Raw genomic sequence first — 21,993 nt, 5'->3', positions numbered from 1 at the left:
CTGGACACACCCCACAAATATCCAGGGGGGCGTGCATTTTGTTTCCTGTCTGGATGCATATTCCAGTTCAAAGCAGACATTGTGGATTATCCGCCTTGATATTCTGGGTTATATGGCTGTGTGGAAGGGCCCTGTATGCTGCACATGAGTCAACAGTGTGATTCATCAGCTTGAAAAGTTGATGTGAATCTACTTTAGTTAAAGTGAAAGTTGAAAGTGCAATGACCCAGGACTGTTTATGGACAACGGCTATGTCTTTGTGTGATATATTATGTTATTTTATGTGATGTATTTAATAATGTTTAACGTTTTGTCAGGGGAGGGTCAATTTTGATGTTTTATACTGTTTTTTATGGATGGCATTGAATTGTTGCCAACACTGTGAACCACCCTGAGTCCCCTTTGGGGTTGAAAAGGGGTATACAAATACTGCAATTAATTAATTAATTAATAGGCTGCATTAATAGAAATATAGATTGAGAAAGTTCAACTCTATTCTGCTTTGGTCTGTTTACCTGGAATAACCCTTTGTCCAATTCTGAATACCACAATTCAAGAAGTATTTGGACAAGCTGGAAAGGACAAACAAAATTGTCAAAGGTGTGGAAATCAAGACTAATGAGGAGTGGTTAAAGCAGCTAGGTATGTTTAATTGGAGAAAAATCTGAGAGGGAACATGATATCCATGTTTAAATATTTTGAAGGATGTCACATTGAGAAGAGGACAGGCTTGTTTTCTGCTACTCTAGTGACTAAGATGTGGAGCACTGGAATCAAATAGTAAGAAAAGAGATTCCACCTAACCATAGGAATAACCTCCTAATGGAAAGTGGAATATGCTGCCATGGAGCATGGTGGAGTCCCCTTCTCTGGAGGTTTCCAAGAGAGTTTGAATGGTCAGGAATTATTTGTGTGTTCTGGTGTTGCAGGGGATTGAAGTAGATGACCCTTGTGGTCTCTTTGAAGTCTGATTCCATGATTCTTTTGTGCTTTAAAATTTTGCTTTTTTTCCTTTGTGCTGGATTATTCACCCAATGTTTGAATAATATGTCCATATTTTAATAATTATCACATCAATCCCATTTTTTAAAAGGTCTCACAATTATTTTCTTTTCCTTTCATTAATACTACTTCTGTAGGGAAACCCTGGTACTGGAGTGGAAGGACAAAAAGGGGAACCGGTAAGAGAATAAGCAGCATCCGGGAATACAGTATTGACACAGACAAACAAATACAATTAGTTGTTATTTGCTAATATTAATTAAATAAAGAAACAGTTATGAAGAAATAAAGTGACAACTTGACAAAGGCTTCTTCTACATTGCCATATAAAATCCAGATTATCTGATTGGAACTGGATTATATGACAGTATAGTATATAATTCAGTTCAAAGCAGATAATATGGATTATCTGCTTTGATAATCTTGATTATATCACAGTGTAGAAGGGGGCTAAATTAGTAGATCATTTAGTCTGTGCAATAATGGGGTGTTTCCATCATATCTAGACAATATATCTGAGGAGGGCAGTCTCTCATCCAGGTAATCAAAGGGTTAATGAGGTCTGGGGTTTACAGTTATATGTATTGGAATTATATCATAGAAGAGCATCAGAGATCATGAGATACAATGGCCTTTTGGTTATTTGGTGTCTCTGTGCTAGGATTCTCATTCCTATGGGGTGGGAAAGCCTCTCCAGAGGCAGAGCTGGAAAATACAAGTGAAGCTTTCACGAACTTCCCAGATAGGCTGGATCTACACTTCTCTGTATCCCAGGATCTGATCCCAGATTATCTGGCAGTGTAGACTAGGCATGGGCAAACATTGGTCCTACTGGCCCTCCTGCTGATAAACTGTTAGGAATTGTGGGAGTTGAAGTCCACAACACCAGGAGGGCTGAAATTTGCCCAGACCTGGTGTGGACTCATATAATCCAGTTCAAAGCAACTAACCTAGGATCGGATCCTTGGATATAGGACAGTATAGATCCAGGCTGAGTCACTGGCCATAGAGGTTCAAAATCAGTGGGTAGTGACAGCATGGTCTCAAGAGGTATTATGTTACTCAGAAGCAGAAAAAAAAATCCTAAAACTTGCAACTAATTTAATAGCATTCTCTTTGTTTACACTTTCCATGGCTTCTTAGGGTGATGTTGGACCTCCTGGATCTCCTGGGCAGCCATTATTGGTAGGACCTCCTAGTTCTGAGCTGTTAAAGGGAGAAAAGGTATGCAAATTCTAAAATGCATTTAATTAATTTAATATATGTTGCATTGCAGAGTCATTGTATATTCCAGCACATTTCAGTCACCCTACACCTCTGTAATCCTACTGATCAGGCATGGGCAAACTTCGGCCCTCCAGGTGTTTTGGACTTTGACTCCAACCATTCTTTTTAGCCTATCAGCTCTTAGGGATTGTGGGAGTTGAAGTCCAAAACACCCGGAGGGCCGAAGTTTACCCATACCTGCTACAGATGGATGTAGCTGTGGCAGAATACAGTGGGCCCTTGGGGTTCAATGGGGTTTGGTTCCAGGATCCCCATCAAAATTCATGGATGCCCAAGTTCTGTTATATACAGTAATGTAGTAAAATGGTATCCCTTGTGTACAACAGCAAAATCAAAGTTTGTTTCTTGGAATTTTTAGAAAAATGTTTTCAAGTTGTAGATGGTTGAGTCCATAGGTGCAGAATCTGTGGGTTTGGAGATCCACTGTACAGGAGAACATGCACTTGTTAAGTACCATAGCAGCATTATAGGGGAAGCAAGGGAAACACATTCATCCTTTTATGTCAAGTGTCTTAATCGGCATCCATTTGCTAAAAACATCCCCCTTCTTTAAAGCAATTATCAGCTTAATACAGATCTGCAAGCCAAAATATTATGATTGATTCCCTTTGATTCTCTAGTTAAGTTGTTAAAAGAAAATGCTACAAGAAACAATGTATCAACTCTAATAAACAAGATTTTAAAAATAAGCTGTTATAATATTTAGGGCGTAAAAGGAATGCCTGGATCCATGGGCCCAAGAGGACTCCCTGGCCGCAAAGTAAGTGACATGTTTTTGTAACTAGATTCCTCAGAGCTGCGTTGAGCTGTTTTCCTCTCATAACTTTAGTAAGTCACAAAAAGCAGATTTTTTTACCATTTATGCTAAAGAATAATTCTTGACTTAAAGTAAACTGAAGTGTGTGTGTGTGAATGTGTGATATGCTTTTAAGAGGACCTTGAGTATTTCTTGTATAAGAAAATTCTATGAAATTCAGAAATTGCCATAAGTCAACAGGCAACTTGAAGCTACATATAAACTAAGACTGCTTCTACACTGCCATAAAATCCATAAAATCAAGTTCAAAGTAGATAATCTGGATTTTATATGGCAATGTAGAAGGGGCTTAACTATGTTCCATCACAGTTTCTAATGCAGCATGGATTGCAGCATTGTTTACAACTACATCATGAGGTACATCTACACAGGAGATGTAATGCAATTTGATGCCTTTCAGCGCCATGGAATCATGAGAGTTGTAGTTTTACAAGGTATTTAGCCTTCTTGCCAAGAAGGGTGAGTGTTTTACCAAACTAAAAATCACAGGATGCCATAGCATTGAACCATTGTGTTTAAAGTAGTGTCAAACTGTGTAAAACTATGGTTGTTCAGTGCAGAGTCAGTCATGATCATGACATTGGACTCAAAGATAGCTGTGAGCCAAACTGAATGAGATGCTATTTATAGCAAATTTGTAATATTGTTCTTAACTATTAGCCATTGTGTACTACATTTTTTGAGATAAAATAATAGTATATGTACTATTCCTATATGTACTATTTCTATTTAAAGACAAACATTAGTTGATTATAATTACCCAACTCATCCACTTTGTCCCTATTTATAATAAAGTCCAATGATCAGTTAAACTCGGGATTTCTGGGAGTTGTCGGCCAAAACGCCTGGGGAGCCACAGGTTGGAACCACTCAGGTAGAGCTTATGGTCTGTTATCCCAATGCTTTCAATGGTATTCTCACCTAAAACTGCCAACCTTCCGGTCAGCAAGATTTTCTGTAGCTGGTGGTTACAGATACAGCTACAGATGATCTTGCCGACTGAAAGGTTGGCAGTTCAAGCCGTGGGTTGGGGTAAGCTCCTGCTGTCAGCCCTAGCTCTTCTGCATACTTAGCAGTTCAAAAACAGAATGTGAGTAAATAAATAGGTATGGCTTTTGCAGGGAGGTAAAAGGCACCCCTGGAGACATACCAGAAAGGCATCCATGGACAACAGGCTCCTCAGGCATGGAAAAATGGAACAAAACCACTGCCCCACAGCCAAGTTAAGCACAGCCTCCAGATGCCAGAAATTAATAAAAAGAGGAAAGCTTTGCCTCTGTCTATGTACTGCTTGTCTTTGTTAATTTGTATAACGGCACTGAATGTTTGCCATAAATGTATTCTGTATTCTGTACTGTGAGTCCCTTCGGGGAGATATATTGAAATATAAAGTATATTATTATTACAGGGGAAGAACTACTTCAGTTATGTGTTGCCCCATTGTTTCACCTGCATATTTAGTGCTTTGCTCACAAGTAATGCATAAGGAGGAGTGCTTTGTTCAAGGTTTTTAACTGATACATTTTGCACAAAAACAGGGCTTACTTGGAAATGGACAGAAGGGTGAAAAGGGGAGTCCTGGTTTTCCTGGAATGCGGGTAAGGGCATGTCAAACTACCTTTTTCAACTGCATATTGTTTACAGGACACTGGAAAAACAATTTAACAACACAAGACCATTTCCCGTTACCAATTCAATATTCTAAAACTTGCTTTCTGCATTACTTAATATCTTATAAACTTGATTAAGAATGTTTTACTATAATCTTTAAGAATTATTATTTCAAACTTGCCTAAGGAATGCCCAATGGTCTATGTATATCTAGTGGAACAGTTCACTTTTTCACATGAATTAGCTGCCTGCCATTTGAAATACAGCAGTGTGTTCTATGTAAAACTGCATTTGAAAAGTGTTTAGAAGTTTGCCTATGAAACTGTAGCTGATTATTGACCAGGGTTAATTAGAAAGGGAGTATGTGATTCCCTTATTACAATCGTTTTCCTAGCTACTGATCATTTGCCAGACAAAATTGCTAATTAGGGTTGTTCAACTTTGATTCCCTAATTAAGTTATAAAGTTATAAAGTTGTGTTCAACTTGGGACCAGATTTTTAAAAAAATATTTCTTTTTGACTTGTTTTTAAAATAATTAGTGTCTTTTTGATACTGCCACTTTGAGGTCTCCATTTTCTAGCCAAGCCTTCATTGTTTCCTCCCTTTATGCCATTGGGAAGCTTGGCTATTTGAATACACTCGACTAATTTATTTTTCCAGTCCTTAATGAGTAGTTCTTTTTTCCCCATCTAAGACTTTGCTATTGTAATTCTCACTGCCACAAAACCATATTGGCAAATTTCTACATCTTCTTTACTTATTCTCTCTTGAAACAACCCCAATAGGCATATTTCTGGGTTTTTCTTAACCTTTTTAGAAATCATTTTATTGGTTTCTTACGTCACCTGTTTTTTAAAAAATGTCACATCCCCACAGGTCCATCAAATATGGAAAAAGGTGCCTTTCTGTATTTTCATCTCCAACATTCCCCCTGCAGGGTTTTTATCCATTCAGGAATTATATAGCTTCTATAGAACATTTTGTACATATTTTCTCTAATGGACCCAGTTATAGAAAATGTAAATCCTTTTTTCATAAGTATCTCCAATTATCCAAATCTATATTTTTCCCTAAGTCTCTGGCCCAGGAAATCATTATTGTTTTTATTCAAATATATTCCCAGTTATATTCTAGAATATATTTGCATAACTTGGAGATCAATCCTTTATTTTCTTTCTCCAAAATATTCTCCAACATCAATTTCCCTTTGGTGAACCCAGTTTTAATGTCTTTCCTAAATGTATCCTGTAGTAGAAAATACTCTTCACACTTCTCCTACCCGCTGTGTCTCCTTGGAAGCTACTACTGAAGATCGAAAGATCCTCCCAATGATATGCAATGAGGGCAGAGGGTCAATAGATGTGGTGGGGACTCGATCAAAATTGGGTAGTGATACCCTTTGCCAGCAAAGCAAGGATCAACTCATTGAAGCCCTGATCCATATCTCATGATAGTAAGTACTGTAACATTTTTTTCTTGACTGCAGGGGAGTCCTGGTGGTTATGGATCTCCAGGTTTTCAAGGAACCAAGGTAGTATATATAAACATTTCACAGCTGATGGTTCAGATTCTTAGGTAACTCACCAGTCAAGAGATAATGTGTCTGAAAAGTAAGAACTAATATTCACATGTAACTTTCAAACCTACCAAGGCTCTAGTAACTTATTTGCATAGTAGCATTTATAACACTAAACATGAGTTGTTAAAACTTTTTTTTCAGGGTGAACCTGGAATTTCTGGATTTCCTGGACCAGATGGTTTTCCAGGGAATAAGGTCAGCTCTCAGATAAAAAGAACTTTTAAGTTTATGTATGTTTATATTAAATTCTGAGATTTGAGTTGTGTTTTACTGTGCAAGAGTTTTGCAGAAGGGGAGGATTGGTAGAAAATTAGATCTAGTTTGCACTACCAGGTGAGATCTCCACCTCCACCAACATCATTCACTACTAAATCTGTCTTTTGAAGTTCGCAGGATCATTTTAATTACTTCTACTTCATTTTATTGTCTTAGTTTTCTTTTCTCCTACATGTAACACCATCATATTGTTTCATTACAATAAACCGGATGATTTTTCCAGGGAGATCCAGGAGACAATGGGCTGCCAGGTCCACCGGGACCTCGAGGAACACCACGTCCTGGGATAAAAGGTTTAATTAAAATAAAACTATAGGTTTATTTAATGAAAATCTTATGCACTTGTAATTATTTTTCTTAATAAAATAAACATATTTTCTTTGATCTCATGAAGGCATTCGTGGGGATCCTGGTGACCCTGGATCTTCTGGAGATGTGGGAACAGGTGGATTGATAGGTCCTCCTGGTGTTACAGGAAAACGAGGGGAAGACGGAGCCAGTAAGAAAAATCTCCATTTATATTATTTAGTGGAGGAAGGTCATCTAATCAAGTTTTCACCAATTCCCTTAAAGTTGGAGGAATTATCCCCCTGATCGGTTACACTCTTATGCAGCACCAGACATCCAATGCAGCTGGATCTGATGTTGTTTCACTTCCAGCTTTAATTCGAGCTATTGTTAGAGGTCTTATTGCTTAGAGTTTTGTTGGGCAAATGCTACATTGGAATGGTTTTGAGCCATGAAAATGAAGAAAAAATTCAGGTTTTTACAAATTAGGTGCGTGTATGCCAGGGGTTCAGAAAAGTTGGATGACTACACCTTGGAGCTGTTGCAATCCAGAGCAGGGAACGAGGCCCTAAGATAACTATCCACCACATTTGGCTGTGAAAAACAATCCTTTTTTATTGAAGAAAAATGGTTACAAAATAAAGGAAAAATGCAAGTCAAAAGCTACAGCAAAATCAGCAAACATGAATTTAAATGGACAAAGCAAAACCAAAAGCCTCACTGGGAAAATACTGGAATCTGTTAGCAATCCACTAACTGTACTTGATATCCTAGAAATCTTCCCAAACTATGGCCAGGGAACCGGGAGAACTGCCAAGGTCTTCATCAATTCTGAAACGATGCCTGAACTGAGGCAATCAGCCTGGCGTATTGCAATTAAAACTCAAGAATCGGTTCTGTGAACCGCCCTTCTGTTTTGAAGCCAATGTTTTTAATTCTTGAATTCGGGAGGATTGACGCAAACTGAGTGTTTTACTTCTGTCTTCCCAAATTTGGCCCCTTCTGTTGTCATTACAGTTAACAGGTGCAGAAGGGAGGGAAAGTTCAAGGTCTCCCTCTGAAACATTCTCAGGAACACTGGTACTTTCATTTTCCAAATCTACAGAAGTTCCTTCCTCACTAATTTCAGGAACATTGGCATTTTCCAAACCTACAGCAGTTTCTTCCTCACTAATTTCAGGAGCATTGGCATCAAAAGGTACATTTCCACTAGCATCAGTAAATATACTTTCATTAGCATCAGGAGGAACAAACAGAGAATCAGGTTCAAGTTCAAACTCAGGCTGAACCCCAACAGGAGCCCCAAGGTCCACATTGCAGCCCACAGTCCAGACTTCGCCCAATTGCTCTGTTGGTGGAGAGGCAGCATTCCACTAGTGATAAATACAGATGAGGAGTAGAACGTGGAATAATAATAATAATAATAATAATAATAACTTTATTGATAGACCACCCTATCTCCCCGAGGGGACTCAGGGTGGTTTCCATATGGCAAGCATTCAGTGCTAACAAAGAAACATATCAACAAATTACATCAAAACAAAAGACATCAAACAATATAAAGCAGCCTAATACAAAATAAGAATATACCAAAAAAATCAAACTAACAACCTTAGTAGACATAATCACACCATATAAATTTACACAAAATAAAACACTTTAAACAACTGGACCCATATTAAGAGGTAGTATGGTTTCCAACAACTGATAGGCTGAGGTCAATTCCAGTATAGACAGAATGTAATGTATCAAAACGATGATATATGTCAGGGCATATTAATCTTCCTTTTCTCCATATGCCAGAGCTCATAGGTAGTTTTTATCAACTTTTTAAAGCTAAGGAGAGAGAGGGAAGTTTTAAATTCTTTTGGGAGGGAGTTCCAGAGGTGGGAAGCAATCACAGAGAAGGCCCCCTCTCTCATTCCCACCAGCCATGCTTGAGACAAGGATGGGACCAAGAACAGGGCCTCCTCTGCTGATCGCAGTGTTTGCGCAGGTTTGTAAACAGAGATGCGGTTCTGCAAATAGCTTGGGCTTGAACCAGTTAGGGCTTCATAGGTAACGAACAGCACTTTGTATTTAGGCCAGAAGGAAATTGGTAGCCAGTGGAGCTGCTGCAGCATGGGAATCGCCCTCTCATGATATGGCACTTCAGTTAGTAATCTAAAGGCTGTAGTTAAAGTTCTCAAGTGGAAATATATACCATCGAATCTCCAAGTCAAAAATATCCAAGCCATCGTATTTCTGATCTATACATATGGTTGTTAAAGCTGAACAGTGAATGTGGTGAGATTGCAACTATGTAAAAGATTTTTGAGAATTGTTTATAAGGGAAATGAGAATTGTTTATAAGGGAAATAGAAAATATTATGAATATAAAAATTAGAAAAAATAGCAAATTTACTTTTAATTTAAAAAAAGATGGGAAAGATATGAGGGGGAAATGATAGCCATTCTATTCACAGCAGCTAGAGTATTAATTGTAAAATATTGGAAAGGAGAAATGAAAATACAAATTAATGAATGGTATAAAGAAGACTGGAAAATGGCACTGCATGATAAGCTAACATCAAACTTAAAAGTAAAGAAGGGATTATGGAAAAAATGAGTTTGAAAGTACTTGGAGAAAATTTCTAGAAAAAAGTATTGGAAAAAGAAGATGGGAATTTACCTCCAAATGAAGACTTTAGAGGAAGAGATGGCTCTGGAGAAGGGATAGCATAGGGGTGAATGTAAATAAAAGAGTGGGAAGTGTACAGTATATGTCTATACAATTGTAATTTTTTTCTCAAATAAAATTTATTAATCAGAATAAAATAAAAAAGGGAAGAGAAAAAAAAGCTGAAAGAGAATCATGGCATTTTCAAGTGTCATGCCAGAGGAAAGTTCTGTGAATATCAGACAGACAAAAAGATCAATTCAAGTTTGAAACTCAAACTGAGGCTATTGCACTTGGACACATCATAAGACAGTGTAATTCACTGGAAAAAATGATAACGCTTGGTAAACTGGGAGGCTGTAGGAAAATTGAAAGTGTGTATTACAGATGGATAGATTCAGTTTAGGAAACCACAGCTCTGAGGGCCCTTCCACACAGCCCTATATTCCAGAATATCAAGGCAGAAAATCCCACATTATCTGAGTGTGGACTCAAATAACCCAATTCAAAGCAGATATTGTAGGATTTTCTTCCTTGATATGGGATATAGGGCTGTGTGTAAGGGCCCTGAAACTTGGGCCATTTAAGTTCCCATTGCAGGGTTCCATAACCTGTTCCTTCTCTCCGTAGGTCTCCCTGGTCCCAAAGGTACACTGGGAGTACAAGGTCCACAAGGATTTCAAGGTGACCCTGGATTCCCTGGCGTGTCTGAAACAGCTCCAGGAAAACTGGGAGCTCAAGGATTTCCAGGCTTCCCTGGAGTGCGAGGAAAGCAGGGCTTGCCTGGACCACCTGGTAAGATAAGCAAATTTACATAAAAACAACAGTTAATATTTCCATTACACCGGTGACTTGATTGTTAACATTTGTATCATTCCTTTTATAGCATTGCACTTGAATGATATATGTATGACTAAACAGCTCATTGTATCTATTCTGTGGCTGGATCTACATTGCCCTATGTCCCAGGATCTGCTTTGAACTACATTAGGTATATGAGTCTACACTGGCAAATAATCTAGGTTAAGAAAATAATCTGGAATCTGATCCTGGGCAGTGTAGATCCAGACTGTGTTGCAGTGAAAAAGGGATAATTTTGACTAATTCCAATTAATTAACTTCAAAGTTCAAATAGCTGACATCCTGTTGGTTGATCCCAACTACATTAGATCCATTCAGTTAGTTGCTGAATGTTGATCCCACTGATCCAATGTATCTGAATAAAACCTGAAACAGATTACCAACCCACTAAGGCCCCTTCTATACTGCCATAGAAAATCCAGATTACCTGCTTTGACCTGGGTTATATTAGTCTACACTGCCATATAATCTAGTTTGAAGCAGATAATTTGGATTTTATATGGCAGTGTAGAAGGGGCCTAACATGGAAACCATTAGTAGCCACTATATCAAATATTTTGAATACAAGTATCACCATTTTAATGAACCTATGAGCATTGGACAGTAGGATTTTCCTTTAAACCTAAATAAATGGTTCATTTCATATTTATTCCCATTTTTCTTGGATATGTCTGATTAATTTATAGCCCATCTTTCCACCCAGTACTGGGACTCAAGGCAGTGTGCAAAATTATAATGTACTGTGAACCACCCTGAGTCCCCTTCAGGGTTAAGAAGGGCAGTAAAGAAATACCACAAATAAATAAATAAATAAATAAATGCAAAAATATCAATTAAAATGCATCCAAACTAAAACATAATAAAAAATAATCAAAATTTTAATACATCTTTATGTTACAAAACCCAAAGTTGCTAAAACTTCTTGTAATCCATTAGAACTTTTCAGGTTCCATTATAAGATAGAAAATAATATGTTAGCCCTACCTTTTCAATAGTCTATGATTTGAAAACGGAAGTAATACATTATAACCTACTTAATAGAAAATTGTACAAGTAATGTTCTTCCCAGGTTGATGAGAAAACGGAAATTCTTATCAAATTCTCAGCAAAGCATCACATAAGTATAAAACAGATAAACAGATAAAACAGAAATTCAACAAGATGGATGAATCCAAATCACCTAATAAGATGAGGAGGGGACTGAAACTGCACTTTCACGGATTGTCTGCCACTTTGGCTGTTTTAACAATGTTTGAAAAGATAACAAGTTAATACATATAAATGACAATAATTGTTTTTTTTAATATCAAGGTGTGGCTTGCAGTGGAAGAGGAGCTCCAGGGCAGGCAGGGACTAAAGGTCAGAGGGGGCAACCTGGAGAAAGCGGTGCAAAAGGAGAGAAAGGCAAGTATATGCATCACTAACAGAGTAAGCAGTGCATTTCTCTCATATTATGCAATTTAACCATGCATGCTCTTTGCTATTGTTTCACATAGTAACTTGTTTCATATAGCTCAGTCTGATTTTGTTTGGGTTATGTAGGAAGTCCAGGAAGCTGCTCCTGTGGTCCAGGTCCATATGGTGCACTTGGAATACGAGGTCCACCAGGAGTCCCAGGAAGAAAAGGAGAGGCGGGATTTCCTGGAAGAAATGGAAGAAAAGGTGATACAGGTTCCCCTGGGGCAATAGGACAACCAGGGCCCCCAGTGAGTATATTTATTTACTATGTTTCTATCCCGCTCTCTCTCATCCCGAAGGGGACTCAGAGTGGCTTACAGTTGGCATTATTCAATGTTGCATAATCAAAACAAATATTCAAGACAAAGCAACATGTAAGTATAAAATAGATAAAACATATAAATACAACAAAACTGTTAAAACATGCAATCTAAGGCTTCACACACACATAAATATATTCACACTGCACCTAAGAGCCGCCGCAAACTAGCGTCTTGGGAGAGCAAACTGTGCCAGCACGACCGATGGCGTCGAAGACTCCGCCTCTTTCTCCGCCTCTTTCTCCACGCCTGCGTGGTTTTCCCTTTGCTAGGGCAGCGATGCGAGCGTACTCTCGCTGTTGAATTCTGTCAACAGCAAGAGTACGCTTGCATCGCTGCCCTAGCAAAGGGAAAACTACGCGGGCGCGGAGAAATAGGCAGAGAAAGAGGCGGAGTCTTCGACATCATTGGTCGTGCTGGCACAGTTTGCTCTCCCAAGACACTAGTTTGCGGCGGCTCTAACATGAAATTCTGGGATTTGTATCTTTGTAGCCATTCTTTTCTCATCGTACTCATCTAGGTAAAAGTAAAGGTAAAGGTAAAGATTTTCCCCTGACATTAAGTCTAGTCATGTCCAACTCTGGGACTTGGTGCTCATCTCCATTTCTAAGCTGAAGAGCCAGCATTGTTCGTAGACACCTCCAAGGTCATGTAGCCAGCATGACTGCATGGGGCGCCATTGCCTTCCCGCCGGAGCAGTACCTATTGATCTATTCACATTTGTATGTTTTCGAACTTCTATATAGGCAGAAGCTGGGGCTAATAGCAGGAGCTCATGCCGCTCCTTGGATTCGAACCTGAAACCTAAATTTAAAGAAAATGTGCAATAAAATGCAGCAATAGCTGCTATTAAAATGGGTAATATGACCACATTAAATATCCCTGTCACAGCCAAACTACAAATAACATCAAAGTGCCAGGGTCAATATCAATTTGTCTAGTTTAGCTAATGTCTAGTCATTGTAGAAGGCCTTCCTAAAGAGCCATGTTTTAGCTCCCTCCGGAGACATAGAAATGTGGGGGGTTTGCCCAATTTCCCTGAGGAGGGCATTCCAAAGCTGCGGAACCACTGAGAAGGCCCTTTCCCTCATTCCCACCAACCATGCTTGAGATGGTAATGGGACTGATACGAGGACCTCCCCAGCAGATCTTAGAGCCTGTGCAGGTTCATGGAGGAGATGCGGTCACAAAGATAAGCTGGACCCAAAACGTGTAAATCTTCACACTCATCTAATTTTGCTATTGAGACAAGTAATGAATTGCTTGAATGTAATCATTAGGTCTTTATTTTTAATCTGTAAGGGAATACCAGGTACATCAGGGCTGAATGGTGAAAAAGGAGATAAGGGCGACCCAGCTAGAATAAGGATCAAGGGTAAGTATGCATTCAATATACACAAGAGATCAGTATATTTTTGTGATTGTTTTTCAAATTAGGGATTGAGAGCTAGTGTGGTGTAGTGGTTTGAGAGTTGGACTGTGGATTATGACTCTGCAAAGGGAACTTCCCTCTGAACAAAATTTGCCAAGAAAATCTCATAATAGTGTTAGGATCGTCATAAGTCTGAAACCAAAAGCAAATTATTTTATGTCAGGCGATAACTATTTTAACTTTGAAGTAACTTTTATAGAGGACTTAACAATGAGGAACAGTATTTGGGGCTTACTGTATAACTACAGCACTTGCACTTCTCCCTTTTGGAGAAGGTGTTAAATATAAACAATATGGTTACTGTTTATAATAGACTGTTTCATACAACTCACATGGCGTGCACTGATCTTAGAGCTGAAAATTGCTAGTCTAAATCTTCTACCCTAGAAGGTGAACTTCTGAAAGCATTGCCAAGTTTCCTCTGCAACTGAAATTTGGGCCAAGTTTCCTCTGCACTCCCTCTCAAAATGGCATCAGAAAGTGATGTCCCATTATTTTATGACATTATTTCACAATAAACTTCAGAAGAAAACAAAGATATGGGGAGGATACTTCTGATGGTGCGATGGAGATATGTTCATATGATTTTATGTGATCAGGGGCAAAAGTGGGAAAGGAAATCAGAAGGTTTTGGAGGATGAGTTAGGGGTCACAAAAGTTGGGTTTGAGCATTGAATGAAGTTCACAAGTCCCAATCAGATCTAAAGGTGATGAGTGGAAAAACAGATTCACCATATTATGGGATTAATAATGTAGGTTTTCACACACAAACCATCCAAATAGACTAAATTAACACACATCAACATAGACAATGCAGGAGTTTCCTTTCCTAATGCCCTTTGGGAAACAAAAGAGGCTGATTTTTCACATCTCACAACCCTTGCTTCTGCAGAGTTCTATTCCATCTTTTGCATTACTTTTGCTTCTTTTATGTACTGTATATACCCTCCACACACACACACACACACACACACACACCATTTACTGCTGCAAGAGATCTTTAATAGTTAAAGATCTTTTATGAGAAACATGTATTTTATATAAATTGAAGGCAATGTAATATGGGCTTTTGTTTTTCCTCATTGGTTTGCCCAGCTGGCTAATGGAAGGAACTCTTAAACATTTGGGTAATCACAGGCTTGAAAAGGAAGCATTCAAAATTCTTCTATTGATTGTCAGTTTTCCATCATTCAAAGGGATCAAAGGACAAAGAGGCCTCCGAGGGGAACCTGGATTTCCAGGGGGAAATGGCATTCCTGGCCGTGATGGAGAACCAGGTTTGCCTGGTGAAAAGGGGTTTAAGGTAATCTTGATATTGTTTTATCCTTCATTGTAAACTAATTCCTCTTCCAAAATGGAACAAGTAAACTGCTAGTTTAAAAGTCTTGTGTTTACTGATGGTAAGCAAAACTGTTGCACTAATACTACCATTTAGGAATTGCTTCAGTTTATTACTGTAATCAAAGTGTCATAACATCTGATTGTCCCAACTATCTGCTTGTCGGGACTAAAGGCCACTGTTAGGTTACAATATGGAGAAATAGCATGGCTTTCTCTAGGCAAGGCAGTGAGAAAAGGTTACATTTTATCACTATCTGTTTAATTTTATATGCAAAATATATCACATGGAAAGGAGGATTAGACTTGGAGGACGCTATCATGAAAACTGGAGGAAGCAACAGCAACAATTTAAGACAGTGTTTCTCAATCTGGGGGTCGGGACCCCTGGGGAGGTTGTGAGGGGGTTTCAAAGGAGTCACCAAAGACCATTATAAAGCATATATATCTGATGGAACCCCTTTGGTAGAGAAGGCTGAAGATCTCTCCAGCTATCCTTCTCTTCTTTTTTGGAAATAGACAATGAATACTCCCACCCAAAACCCTCCTCCACTGTGATTGGCTGGACTCTCAGCCAAGAGGAGGGCTGTTTCTGAGAATCCAAGCAGGGGAGGGGAGAACAAGTATGCTTGGCACATGGCAGCGTGGTGTGCATGTGCAGACAAGGGAGAGCATGCAAGGCTGGAGGGAGGCTCTCATCAGTGAGTCCCTTCAAGCCATGAGGGTTCAGTGTGGGAAGTTTTGCCCGATTATATTGTTGGTGGGGTTCAGAATTCTCTTTGATTGTAAATCCCAGTAACTACAGTTCCCAAATGTCAAGGTCTATTTCCCCCAAACTCCACAAGTGTTCACATTTGGGCATATTGAGTTCTTGTGCCAAGTTTGGTCCATCCATCACTGTTTGAGTCCACAGTCCTTTCTGGACGTAGGTAAACTACAACACCAAAACTCAAGATCAATGACCACCAAATCCTTCCAGTATTTTCTCTTCTGTGTGCCAAGATTGGTTCAATTCCATCATCAGTGGAGTTCATAATACTCTTTGATTATAGGTGAACTATAAATCCCAACAACTACAATTCCCAAATGACCAAATCAATCCACCCTTACCCCACCAGTATTCAAATTTGGGTGTATTGAGTATTTGTGCCATGGTATTCACAAGATGATTAATAAAAGCAGCAAAATTACAGTTATGAGGTAGCAGCAAAAATAATTTTATGGTTGGGGGTCATCACAACATGAGGAACTGTATTAAGGCGCCACAGCATTAGGAAGGTTGAGAAACACTGATTTAAGACATGCAAATGGCACTGTATTTGTAAAAATAAATAAAAAAGACTTGGAACAACTACTGATGAAAGTTAAGAAAGAAAAAGAAAATTCAGGATTCCTGCTGAATATTAAGAAGACAAAATAGTGACCACAGATTATTTACATAGCTCTAAAGTGGGCAGGAAGATATTAAAATTGCTCAGTTATGAAACAAGAATCAAAAGATGATTAATACTTGGAAAGGCAGCCATAAATGAACTAGATAAGATTGTTAAATATCAAAGCCAGAATAATGCAGTCCATAATATTTCCAGTTTTTATGTATGGGGTCCGAAAGCTGAACAGTAAAAAAGTCAGCAGAAAGAGCTTTACAGATACCATGGGCTGGTGCTTTGGAAGTGCTTGGTTCTTGGAGAAGATCAATCCTAAATTCTCACTAGAAGTGAAGGTAGCTAAATTGAGGCTGTTATGTGCTGAGCACATAAGATGATATGACTTGCTGGAAAAGACAATAGTGCTTGATAAAGTGGAAAGTAGTGGGAAAAAAGAGAGACCCCCTCTATAAGTGAATCAAGAAAGTTACTGCCCTGAGTTTTCAAGACCTGTGTAGGGCAGTTTATGGCGTAAACCTTTGGAGAAAGATATGATTCACATGGTCACTGTAATCAGAGTTGATGTGATGCCAAATAGCAAAAACAAATTGTTGTAATACTATTCTTCTCGATCCTTGTCATAATTTAGCAAAGTAGTATGCACCTGACATTTCCCTAGCACTTACTATCTACTTGGCAAAGTATTGATGAATTCTTTAACTTACTAAAATCTAGCTCAATTTACTTATTGCTGAGATCATGTATGTTTACAATGTACTTATATTTATTGTTGCTAGGGTGCTGATGGAAGAGCTATACCTGGTGAGAAGGGGTTTCCTGGTGCTCCTGGACTTCCTGGCTCAAGGGGACCTATGGGATCAGCAGGTTTTGGGATTCAAGGCCCACAGGGTGTCCAAGGTCAACCTGGAGATCCAGGAAACCCTGGTATGAGAGGACCACCTGGCCCTAAGGGTCAAAAAGGTAATCTAGGTTGGGCTACTTAACATGTTAATAACTTATCATAAATGTTACACTTAAATTGAATGGAGCACCTGGTGGCACAGTGGGTTAAACCCCTGTGCTGGCAGGACTGAAGACTGACAGGTCGCAGGTTCGAATCCGGGGAGAGGTGGATGAGCTCCCTCTATCAACTCCAGCTCCTCATTTGGGTATATGAGAGAAGCCTCCCAGAAGGATGATAAAAACATCAAATCATCCGGGCGTCCCCTGGGCAACGTCCTTGCAGACGGCCAATTCTCTCACACCAGAAGCAACTTGCAGTTTCTCAAGTTGCTCCTGACATGACAAAAAAATAAAAAAATAAAATTGAATACTTCTTATACATTGCAAACATTTTCATTACAGTGCCTTAATAAAAATAAACCATTGATACATTTTATTTTTGTTTACTCGGAATTACCACTGTGTTCATGGGATGTATTCCTTAAAAAGTGAATATTAGATTTCAGCTTTTTTTTTCTTTTGCTCTTGTGAATGCATAAAACTTCATATTTGCAAGGAATCTTCATTCGGTTAATAGGACCTCGGATGATGTGGTTGTTTGGGTATTGAAAGTTAATAGCTATTGATAACTAGATGCAAATGCTTTTCTTTTCTTTTGGTTCTAGGTACCACTCCTCCATATACAAGGGCAAATGGAGGGAATCCAGGTGCTCCTGGTATTAAAGGCAGTGCAGGTATGGCTACAAGACTAAAGTTTCATTTCCATAAAAATTGTCATTTTCATGTCAATGTATTGATTACTGTATGTGCAGCACTTCAGAGTGCTTTGTGAGCCACCCCGAGTCCTTTCAGTGAGATGGTGGTGGGATACTACTACTACTACTACTACTACTAATAATAATAATAAGAAGAAGAAGTCTGCGTATTTCCTTATAATTTCAAGATAATAATAATAATAATAATAATAATCATCATCATCATCATCATCATCTTGAAATTATGAAGAAATAAGCAGACTGCTGTAACTAAGCTTAAAAATGGAAATTAAGAGTGTGGAAATAGTGACTGAATGGAAAGACAGAAAATGTATTATTATAAATAATAACCAGATATTAAAACTGACATTCTCTGAGAATCAGCTGGAATATTTCCTTTGATATAGCTAGGAAAGGGCTTGGAAGAGATCTTTTAATGAAATTTGCAAATTATGGCTTTCATAGCAAGAGAGTAAGGTAGTATTACATTATAATAATTACATGCAGTCTAATTATTTGGTCTTAATGATAAAATGAAAGTTGCTATATATCATTCGTCTTGGGTGCCGAGTAGATTTAGTAGTCCTCTTCCCTATAATTTTATGCTGTACAAATCCATAATGTGACCCAAATCTCCATTTGAAAATTGAGAGTTGAGTGGCAGAAATGTATAGTTTAGAGGTGAATTACATCTTGTGACTGAGTTATTGTATACAAAAATAGATTAAACTGGCTCAAAATCAGGTGTGTGAGTATGTAACCCATGTTTTTTTCATAACTGATCCTGTCAAATTCTAATTTGTTCCACAGGAATTTTAAACATATTTAATATTAAAATGAACAGAATCCGTCTTCTTTATTTATGTTAAGGTCCAAAAGGTTTGAAGGGGCAACCTGGACGTCCTGGTCCCAATGGTTTTGATGGGCTCAAAGGTCGACAAGGTAGACCAGGAGTATCAAACATTCCTGGCCCAGAAGGTAGGAGAGAAATAATTTCATTTGCTAATGTGGGAAGGTACAGGAGCCTCCAGTGGTGCAGTGGATGAAACAGCTGAACTGCTGAACTTGCTGACCGAAAGGTCGGTGGTTTGAATCTGGGGAGCAGGGTGAATGTGAGCAGATAAATAGGTACCACTTTGGCAGTAAGGTGACAGCGCTCCATGAAGTCATGCTGGCCATATGACCTTGAAGGCATCTATGGAAAATGCCGGCTCTTTGTCTTAGAAATGGAGATGAGCACCACCCCCCAGGGTCAGACATGATTAAACTTAACGTCAAAGGGAAACCTTTACCTTTACTTACAGGAGAAACACCACAATAATCTACTCTTTATTTTCCTTCATACTACCTACAAACAATGCAGCTTCAATGTATAGCTGAATGCTCTAGTTTTGTTAATTTACATTTAAAAGAAGAGCTGTATCTCTGGCAAAAAAAAAAAACAACACCATATATTTTCTACATATAAACTGTAAGTGTAATTAAAATTACATTGCCAATAAAGCTTGAAATTAGTCTACTTGTAAATATAATGTTGCATGTTTATAATGTTCAAACATATAATTAATCCCACTTCAGATGGGACGTTTCCCTCCTAGATGTGATTGCTATGGTCTGATTGGTGAAAATGGGCAAATTAGGCAAACTTGTTCTGAGAGCTTTCTTTAAAAGCCCTTAGAAGACCTTATTAATTATTTCCTTTACATTTTTCCAGGATAAACCTTTCTGAGGAGCTTGAAAAACAGTTATTTATGGACATTTTCAAATTAGCATTGCTTCTTCAAAATCCTGTATGTGGCCATTCATAAAAATGATTCCCCGCCCTGTGCAGCAAAAGACAAAACTGGACAGTATAGATTCCAGATTTTAAAACCATATTGCCCAAGAAACTATAAAAACTGATCATGCAGAGCCTTTCCCAGGAACAGTTATAGATAGTTTCATTTTAAAAGGAGAAGCCATACTTCCCAAGCTTGAAAGTAATGTACTCAATGAATGATGTCACCTACATGTCACTTTGGGAGTTAACAAAGAAATAATGATGGTCTTTTTGACTAATAGTGGAAAGGTGTTTTAACAGAACAGCCTAACTTCACTCATTACATTTTTCTTGTAATTGGAAGAAGGCACTTTTACCCTTTTATATCATTTACTTGCGTTTTAAGTTTTTAATGTAATGAATAACACAAGAAATTAGTATTTTGACAATATTAATAGTACTGTATTAGTTTTATAGGCTTTGTGACACATTACTTTTAAAAAGCAACTTTCAAAACTTGCAATTTGTAGTTACTTTGAATCTTTAAATAAGTTGTTGGAAATTAGCTAAAGTGCTTCACGTTAATTGCTGTTAATGCAAGTTTAAATTTAAAGAAACTTTGAAATCTCAGTACAATACAGAAATGTTATTTGAAAACATTTGTGATTTAGTGAAAACTATTAATAATTTCTACATCATTTTGCTCACTACTGAGCAGACCAATATCTTCTTTAAATCAAATATATTTTGAGCTAAACTCTGAACTTTGTTGTGTGCCTTCAAGACATTTCCAACTTATGGTGACCTTAAGGTAAACCTGTCATTGGGTTTTTTTGGCACTATTTGTTCAGAGGTGGTTATCTTTACCTTCTTCTAGCACTGAGAGAATGGTGGATTTCTATGGCTGAGCAAGGATTCAAACCCTGGTCCAGTGTTCAAATCGTTATAGCACCATAGCCACACTATCTTGTCTCCTTGAACTACTGTAGTTTAAATTATCACTTCAGATTTGTACTAAATAATGGGAGATATAAATATATTCACTGGTCCATTTTCTAGTGAAATTATTCTGGGAGTTTGACGTGCTTGGAAATCCATAGAATTCAGTTCAGTCAGTCAGGAGTTGTGAACCTACAAGCTCCATCAATGTGTAAACACTGGAGGAGAGCTGTTGCCTTCATGCCTCATTCTGAGATACTCCAAATTATCTAATTGCTACTATAGAAAATGATATCTGATCCAGCATGGCTCTTTACGCATTACTTATTTTACATAGTTTGCAATCAATCGGAAGTTGAAATAAAACAAGACAATAATCCCAGATTATCTCAATGTCATTATTTTTTTAGGTTTAAGGGGTGAAACTGGTGATCCTGGAGAAAATGGTGAAGCCGGTTTAAGGCTAGATAGTGCTCCTGGATTGCCAGGTCCTCCTGGGCTTGATGGTCCTAAAGGTGTTCCAGGTGATATCAGTTATGGTCCTCCAGGGATACCAGGTATCAGAGGCCTTCCTGGATTGCCAGGATTACCAGGAAACCAAGGTGACTCCGGTTTTGCTGGGCTTCAAGGTAGGAAACATGTTCCATGTTCATCTAGTAATTTTGTTCAGCCATAATTTTGGTTGACCCAATGATTTAGGTGAATGGGATATAATTTTAGTATAAGATTTTTGAAAGCATGAAGTTAGTTTTTGTTTGGGAAATTACATTGAAAAGAAGAACGGGGAAAAAGAGAAATACAGTAGAGGTGGGGAATTTGCAGAGGCTTAGCAGTCTTCTTAAGGGTTTCAATGAGTTTTATATATTGCCAATTTGTCTCTTTACCAAGGAATAAGTTAGTGATTCATTCATACAATCTATAGACTACAGTTAATGCAGGCCGAGTAAATCTTATATAAAATGCTTTGGACCAGAAATGTTTGAATTTTGGATGTTTTCATGTTTTGGAAAACTGTATTTGAATATATGTACTTAATAAAACAGGACATGAGTCTAGATAAGAAATCATTTGATGTTTTATGTACACCTTATGCGTGTAACCCGAAGGTAATCTTATATAATACTTTTAATTATTTTGTGCATGAAACAAAATGTGTGTCTATTGTACTTCAGAAAGCAAAGATGTCACTATCCTGGCCACCCAGTTGGACAATCTTAGATTTTGTATTTCCAGATAAGAGATGCTCAACCTGTACAATAAAACCAAGTACAAGCAATAAA

General features: G+C 38.1%; 1 protein-coding gene across 1 annotated transcript in view; it reads left to right on the top strand.

Annotated features, from left to right (window-relative positions):
- The window catches only part of COL4A4 (collagen type IV alpha 4 chain), a 93,991-nt gene that overhangs the window by 42,692 nt on the left and 29,306 nt on the right, over positions 1 to 21,993 (top strand). The window contains exons 12-28 of the mRNA XM_067465967.1: positions 1,140 to 1,181; positions 2,146 to 2,226; positions 2,996 to 3,049; positions 4,645 to 4,704; positions 6,206 to 6,250; positions 6,440 to 6,493; positions 6,798 to 6,867; positions 6,969 to 7,073; positions 10,152 to 10,316; positions 11,694 to 11,786; positions 11,925 to 12,088; positions 13,463 to 13,535; positions 14,789 to 14,895; positions 17,095 to 17,278; positions 17,926 to 17,994; positions 18,886 to 18,993; positions 21,124 to 21,342. Coding sequence (XP_067322068.1) covers positions 1,140 to 1,181; positions 2,146 to 2,226; positions 2,996 to 3,049; positions 4,645 to 4,704; positions 6,206 to 6,250; positions 6,440 to 6,493; positions 6,798 to 6,867; positions 6,969 to 7,073; positions 10,152 to 10,316; positions 11,694 to 11,786; positions 11,925 to 12,088; positions 13,463 to 13,535; positions 14,789 to 14,895; positions 17,095 to 17,278; positions 17,926 to 17,994; positions 18,886 to 18,993; positions 21,124 to 21,342 — 1,693 coding nt within the window. The remainder of the gene's footprint in view (positions 1 to 1,139; positions 1,182 to 2,145; positions 2,227 to 2,995; positions 3,050 to 4,644; positions 4,705 to 6,205; positions 6,251 to 6,439; positions 6,494 to 6,797; positions 6,868 to 6,968; positions 7,074 to 10,151; positions 10,317 to 11,693; positions 11,787 to 11,924; positions 12,089 to 13,462; positions 13,536 to 14,788; positions 14,896 to 17,094; positions 17,279 to 17,925; positions 17,995 to 18,885; positions 18,994 to 21,123; positions 21,343 to 21,993) is intronic.

The sequence above is a fragment of the Anolis sagrei genome, chromosome 3, assembly GCF_037176765.1.
Source record: "Anolis sagrei isolate rAnoSag1 chromosome 3, rAnoSag1.mat, whole genome shotgun sequence".
Lineage (NCBI taxonomy): Eukaryota > Metazoa > Chordata > Lepidosauria > Squamata > Dactyloidae > Anolis > Anolis sagrei.
This window is presented reverse-complemented; position numbering and strand designations above follow the sequence as displayed.